The sequence below is a fragment of the Euprymna scolopes genome, chromosome 26 (genome assembly GCF_053919585.1).
Source record: "Euprymna scolopes isolate OS-2025 chromosome 26, ASM5391958v1, whole genome shotgun sequence".
NCBI lineage: Eukaryota > Metazoa > Mollusca > Cephalopoda > Sepiida > Sepiolidae > Euprymna > Euprymna scolopes.
In genome coordinates, this window is record NC_136507.1 from 97,116,749 (window position 1) to 97,124,529 (window position 7,781).

The 7,781-nt window shown below is 35.1% G+C and overlaps 1 protein-coding gene across 1 annotated transcript in view; it reads right to left on the bottom strand.

Annotated features, from left to right (window-relative positions):
- Positions 1 to 1,038, bottom strand: part of LOC145248296 (U6 snRNA-associated Sm-like protein LSm5) — a 166,070-nt gene extending 165,032 nt beyond the window's left edge. Inside the window, exon 1 of the mRNA XM_080110174.1 lies at positions 901 to 1,038. Within this exon, the coding sequence (XP_079966300.1) occupies positions 901 to 943 (43 nt within the window). The 5' untranslated portion in view covers positions 944 to 1,038. The remainder of the gene's footprint in view (positions 1 to 900) is intronic.
- Positions 1,039 to 7,781: the final 6,743 nt, after the last annotated feature.

Here is a 7,781-nt window from a genome sequence, read left to right on the forward strand (position 1 = left end):
CCCCACTCTCCAGCGTATTATAAACATCCCAACCTCCCCATGTTAAGAACGGCTTTCGAGGTTGGGGAGGGGGGTATTCCGAAAAATAGAATATCATTGGGGAAAGGGGCTGACGGTGTTCTAAATTTAGTGATCAATGAATGAACATTTTCTAAAGTTTTTACGGAACTATACAAACGAAGAGCAAAACGAGTAACGGGGGAAAAAAATAAATAAAGGAAAACAAGAGTGTCTGATTGATAAAAAAAAAAAAAAATGATAAGCTTAAGTAAAATATCAAATAATTAAATTGAAAGTACAGATTTTTTTCTATTAAATTTCGTAAGAAAGCTACGGCTAAATCCGTTGGGAAACAATAATAACACGTGGTTTAATTCAAAGCCTTCGAAAAAATAAATAAATAAAACAAAACTTTTAATGTTAAATAATTCGAATTTTCTTTACTCTCTCAAATTAATTTTATTTGCGCAATTATTTTAGTTTTTGATTATTTGAAAACATAAAAATAAAAAATAAACTTTACAAGAAAAGGGAAAAAAAAGAAAGGTAGTTTTATAGAATTACTCCCGTTTGCAATCGGGTGTTAATTTTTTTTTTTGTTGTTGTTGGGGGGGGGGCTGTAATCAAATTTCTCACAAATCAATAAATTTGCGATGATTTAAAATAACTTATTTAACAACACAAAATACGTAGAAAAAAAAATAATTTGGCGTCAAGTTTGGACACGGGAGTGATTCTATAAAAAAAAAAAATACCAAACTAAATTTATTGATAACTTCTTTAAGGATATTTTCGTACTTTTACTGTCCAGTTGTCATGTTGTTCATCTTTCCTATTCACACAAAATATTACGTGTAATAATGATAAATGGTATAAGAGCGTGAGAATAAATATACACACCTAAAGGTAACAACTGCGAAGGATTTGTAAATGTGGCCGCCATGTTTCACGTGCACAGAAAATATAGAACGTCAGTGAGCGCCACCTACCGGCATTATAAAGCATTTCCAGAGATCGGAAAACGTCGGGAACATTTTCTACGGATGCTCAGAAATGCCATAATACTCCTTTCTCGAAATATTTATTTATTTATATATTTATTAGGTTGAGTACAAAATTCTTGCGGCATTTTTAATTTGGATTTCTAATGATGTATTTTCAAATAAGTTTTCGTTATAATACCTTTACTTTATATATCATTTTAAAGAGCGTTTTTCGCTCTATCTAATCGTTTAAATAGCAATCGTTTTAAAATAATTATGTCCTCTTGTCAGAACGTTGAAAAAAAAAACAGAAACATTTTCACAATTTTCTTATTTCACTTCAATTCAAGTAAAGCTGAAAAGTTGCTGAAACAGTTCGCAATATCAACGAAGCATTTGGCCCAGGAGTTACTATTAAACAGTGGTGGTTTAAGAAATTTTGTGGCGGCGATAAGAGTCTTGAGTATTATGAGCGTAGTGGTCGGCCATCGGATATTAACAACGATCAATTAAAAGTCTTAGTCGAAGCCAGTCCATGCACAACTGTTTAAGAACTTGCTTCTGAATTAGACGTAACATATACATCAATTTCCGACCACTTGAGAGAGATTGGAAAGAAAAAAAAAATTTGATAAATGGGTGCCTCACGAATTGGACGATAACCAAAAAAAAAACACCATTATAAAGTTCCGTCTTCCCTTCTTTTATGCAAAAAGAACAACCAATTTCTCGACTGGGTTGTAACTTGTGATGAAAAGTGGATTCTTTACGACAATCGGCGATGCTTGGCTCTGTGGTTAGATGCCGACAAAGCTCCACAACACAAGCTTCTGGGTTTGACCTTTACTCCTGATCTGAAATGGAACACGTACATCAAGTCTGTTGCCAAGGTCGCTGGAAAGATGGTGGGATCCTTCTACCGCTCCAGAAGATATCTCCCTACTGATGCAATTTTCTATCTATATAAAAGCCAAGTACGTCCAAGGATGGAATACTGTTGCCATATCTGGGCAGGAGCTGCTAAAAACAGCCTATCCTGCCTTGACAGAGTACAAAATAGACTTCGTGGCTTAGTGGGGGATGCCCTTTTCTCTACCCTGCAACCTCTCTCCCACAGAAGAGACGTTGCGAGCCTATCCTTGTTTTATCGTTATTTCCATGGCAGGTGCTCGTCTGAACTCCAATCTCTGGTCCCCCCTCGCCAATCTTTCACGAAAAACACCCGTCTAGCTGAATCCACTGTGAAAATTTTCCCCTCACTCTTTATCTGTGCCTAAATCAAAACGCAGATTCCATGAACAAAGCTTCTTTCTTAGAACTGCACGCCTGTGGAACTCTGTTCCGTCTGCCTGCTTCCCACCTGACTACAACTTGGATGTCTTCAAGTCCAACGTTAACAAATTCCTAATGAACCGCCCCCTTAAGTAAACACTTCATCAAATCTCCACACTAACGTAATGTACTTGCAATCACCCTTATCCCTGAGTGGCTTCCGGGCCTTGATAAGTGGTGATCACGGTGTAAAAAAAAAAAAAAAAGAATCCCAGGTTGCTCAAATGATGTGCCTAAATATCACACAAATAGAAAATCAGCAGGAGTCATTTGTCGTGCCGTATTAAATTATTTATTTTATTAGGTGGTGCCCTAAAAGCATTTAAAACCCTAAAAATTTCTGAAAAAAAAAGTTTGTTTATTTTTTACAAAAATTTTAGCGGGGGGGGGGAATGCCATTCTGTATAATTTCAAATCATTTGTTTCTTGTTGTTCTTAACATAAAACTCTCAAGTTGCATTCGTGACATACCTAAATGAATATAGAAAAGTAGGAGCAGCTGTTGTGCCTTGTTATACATTTATTATGCCTTAATTTGACATACATAATTAATAAAACCTTACTATAGTGACACAATAATATTCCAAAGAAAAGTAATTTCTAACTTGAATTAAAGTTTTATAAGATTGACATTTTTTTCAGGGTTTCTTTTTTGTTTTTGCTTTTTTAATTTTCTTCCTTTGAAGATTGTAACGCAGGGTATGAGGGTAGCTGAACCAGCTGCCAATATTACCCTGCGTTTTATTGAAACCAACTGAGTGTGGGTCATCATATATTCAAGACAGAATCTGCACCACAGTCTAATGGAAAAATAATCAAAAATACTCGAGGTTCTACGTCCAAATAAAAATATGGGCGATTTCCTAAGAAACAAGATCTCCAATAAAATGAAATGACAGCTCAAGCAAAAGTTACGTTTAAACCAGGACCAAACTCAAAGAAAACAAACCTGCCTCCTCCCTTGAGGCTTGCATTTACTAATATCCGCGAGCTTAGAACTAACTTAGATGATGTTTGGTCATTTCTCCTTGTAAACACCCCGGATATCTTAGCACTAAGTGAAACTAACCTTCACTCCTCCATTCCCTCTAACCACTTTAACATGCCTGGTTATCTCCCACTCTACCGTAAGGACTCGGACAGACATATGCATGGACTTGGAGTCTATATTCGAAACACCCTCCCGCTGACTAGAGGTGAAGATGCTAAGTTAAGCGTATTATCGTTTAAAAAACAAAAGTCAATAACAAATCTCTCTCCCCCCTCTTTCTCTGTCATATATATATATATATATATATATATATATATATATATATATATATATATATATATATATATATATATATATATATATATATAAAATTTTAGTAATTCAATAATTTAAAATTTATGATATATGATTTATTTACCGGACTCATCATCTAAACAAAGAAGAAACCAGTATGCCTACTTCGGTTTGTTATCCTGTGTCGTGAATTATTAAAAATACAGATTGGATCCGATTACCTCACTGCTACCAAGGATTTTCACTTCGGATTTTACCATGCAACTTGGATGTGAAACTCAATATCCTTTTCATTAATTTCCCTTACTCTATGATATTTAAAAACTTTAAAAACTTCTAATTATAATTTTCTATGTTTATTGGGTTTTTTTTTTCTCAAATTAGGTGTAAACTATTATAATGTTTGCCAAGATTTTCTCCTCTGAAGAGATGGTAGACATTGAAAACCTATAGTTTAAGGAGATACTAATTGAAATGTATTCTTTGTCTTACATATAATAATGAAAATTTTCTTGATTTGAAATTTAACCATTTCACGTCATAAATTTTTAATTATCGAATAACTAAAATTTGATTTATTTACTCTTTCTGTACACCAGTAGATCTATTGTATAACTTTATTCTGAAGTATATATATATATATATATATATATATATATATATATATATATAGAGAGAGAGAGAGAGAGAGAGAGAGAGAGAGAGATAGATAGATAGATAGATAGATAGATAGATATATTCAATTCAAGCAAACATTATTAAATACAACGGAGATGCTTTGCTTTATAAAAGTTCCATAGTTATCATGAGCGCTTTCGATTCGACTACAAATCATCTTTGGGTGGATTTCATGCAGTTGATGGTGTAAAAGTGAATATGAGCGAAAACAGAAAGTAAAAAAGTGAAAAGTAAAATGCGCAATAAATTGTATCGAGTGATGGGAGGTTAAAAGTATATAAAAAGCCGATTAAAAGTCGGTTAAAAACTAAGTCAACTAAAAATCTGAATTTTAAAATCAACGAGTTTACGATTTTAAAACTCAGATTTTTTATCATTTCATTAATATTTTCGATTTAGATACAAAAAAGATTTTACGGAAAATCGAAAAAAAATTTTTTTTAAATCATAAAGTTTTTTTTTTTTTTTTTTTACACACTGATCACCACTTATCAAGGCCCGGAAGCCACTCAGGGATAAGGGTTATTGCAAGTACATTACGTTAGTGTGGAGATTTGATGAAGTGTTTACTTAAGGGGGTGGTTCATTAGGAATTTGCTAACATTGGACTTGAAGACATCCAAGTTGTAGTCCGGAGGGAAGCAGGCAGACGGAATAGAGTTCCACAGGCGTGCAGTTCTAAGAAAGAAGCTTTGTTCATGGAATCTGCGTTTTGATTTAGGCACAGATATAGAGTGGGGGAAATTTTTCACAGTGGATTCAGCTAGACGGGTGTTTTTCGTGAAAGATTGGCGAGGGGGAACCAGGGATTGGAGTTCAGACGAGCACCTGCCATGAAAATAACGAGTATCTCCATTATATTTAATAATGTCTGCTTGAATAAAAAAAAAAGATGCCTAAATATACTAATTATATAGTCTGTTTATTATGCAAACATTATTGGTTACATATGTGTATATATGTTTCAGTGGAATTCCAATTCAAAAAGATCACTTCATAAAACCAAAAAAAGAGCGATATTAGTCTGATGAAGTAGTCTCTTTGAATTGGGATTTCACTGAAACATGTATGCACATATGTAACCAATAATATTTGTATAATAAACAGGCTTTATATCAGCTCTGTCCTCCATTGAGCACTCATTAATAATCATGTGGGTTTCATTGGATTTACATCTAGGAAACCAATCTATACACACACACACACACACACACACACACACACACACATGCATGTTTTAAAATCCTATGTATTCAAAAATATATTATTTAGTAAAAGAAACAAAACTGGTACAGTTGAAAAAATTAAAAAATGAAAGTGAAAAAAAAAATCTCCTTTGGTTAGTATTGATTCTCTGTTTCCTGTGGATACATTTTGTCCAGTTGATCTTGTAATAGCAAGCTTTCTACTTCAGTTCACATTTTAAAAATCCTTGCTGCTTGGGTCAATAACTGGCGAAGAATCTCTACAAAGCGTGACACTATGCAATATCAAGCGTACCATGAATGGCTACAAGAAGGGGAATTGGTTTATCTGCAGAAGAATCGAACAACGCTTACTGACTCATGGGAAACATAAATCAAACGCAAATGCTGTAATACTGCTTGTGTAGCATTAATCGATTTTTAGTCTCTTCTTGCTGATGAGTCAACATTTATCAAGGCAAAAATACACTCGAGGATAAGCCTTACTTCAACGTATAGAGTGATTGTTGAAAACAGTAATTTCTTCTCCTGTTGTAAGAAACTGCCATTGTTACTGTTACTGACCCCATAACCCACCAGGATTGTAGGAGTGCAGCTGATTCCATTAGGTACAGCTGTGGGAGAATGCCTGGGTAACATTTGTAGGGAAAATTGTGGAAACCAAGAAAAATGCTTACTGTTAAAGTGTCTGTGCGTCATGTGGAATCAAAGAGGGTGTGGGAGAAGAAAGAATCAAGATGGCAGCGCCCACAACTTTTATAACTAAGCAGTCTCGCAAAATGATGCAAAATTTCATAGCTCATGTTCAAAATTTCGCTGCTTGACTATATGAAAGGAAGCCGTGAGGAGAATTCAGACAGATGGTTACGAGAATCCTTGGAGATTGTTGTATGAGAATCCATGAAGACTGTTGCTGCATGTTATTGAGTTACTTTGCTGTGTTGCCATTTTTATTATTACTTTTCTTTTTTTCTTTTTTTGTGTTATAACATTAAAATTTTTCCGTATCCAATCAAGGGTATTGTTGGCACACTTCTTCTCTCTGTTCCGCCTTCTTTTGTTCCTTGCAAGATGTGAGTCCTTATGAGTCCTTCTGAGGATGTTACGTGCCTATACCCTCTGAGTTTCCTGTTTTGTTTCACGCTGATCAGTAGGTCTTTATATTGACGCACTTGTTGAGTGACCTTTCTGCAGGCTTTATTGTTAATGGCATGGTACTTGTATGAGATGCGTAAATTATGATTGAGATTTCTAGCGCATTTAGCAGCTTCACTTTGGTTCCGAGAGGAATGTTTCTCTCGTTCTTGCCAGAAACATCACTGGTATAATGGCATAACAACTGAGGTGTGTCATTTCCAGCTAAGAATATATTCAGTAGAGAATTGTGAACATCAGCTCCCTATGTATTTTTACATATAAGAGAATCCATGAACAAAGCTTCTTTCTTAGAACTGCATGCCTGTGGAACTCTGTTCCGCTTGCCTGTTTCCCTCCCAACTTCAACCTGGATGTCTTCAAGTCCAACACAAACAAATTCTTGATGAACCGCCCCCCCCCACCTTATCAATTCTTCAATACTATTGCTACACTATCCCATTGTACACACAATAACCCTTATCCCCGAGTGGCCATTGGGCCTTGATAAGTGGTGAACTCCATGTAAAAAAAAAAGAAAAGAAGCTCAACACATAAGTAATCATGAAAAGTGATTTTTCCATCAGAAAATTTTAATCCCATTTTCATTACAAATATATTTATTAAAGTTGCAATGTTTTCATTTTTACAAATGCGCAAAGCAAATAGGGTGCTAATGTATTAGAGCAGTATCAATTTGAAAGATAAATTTGGGGTCTCTAACACCTACGCAATTGAAAAATGGTCTCATATCCTCCGTCTGTCTTTGCTTTCTTATTAACTAGCCTGGGTACCCGGCGTTGCCCGGGTGTTTGGAGGTGTGTGTTGAGTAAAAAAAAAAAAGTGGTAGTAGGCAGACAGTTAGGCTCGAACCCGCAACGCCAAAATCAAATCTCCAATACTAACGATTACTACGATACTATCCCATTGATTACTGTACATGCAATAACCCTTATCCCTGAGTGGCTTCCGGGCCTTGATAAGTGGTGACTACCTTGTAAAAAAAAAAAAACGGCAGAAAAGTAAGTGAAAGAAAATCTGACGTCTTACCGCTACTCCATGATGCAACCGGAAGTCTAAAGCGTTCAAATTTAACGTAGGCATTGCAGAAATGGCGTTGCTTTTAAAGCTCCCACGAAAGCAAATTGGACACAAGATTATTTC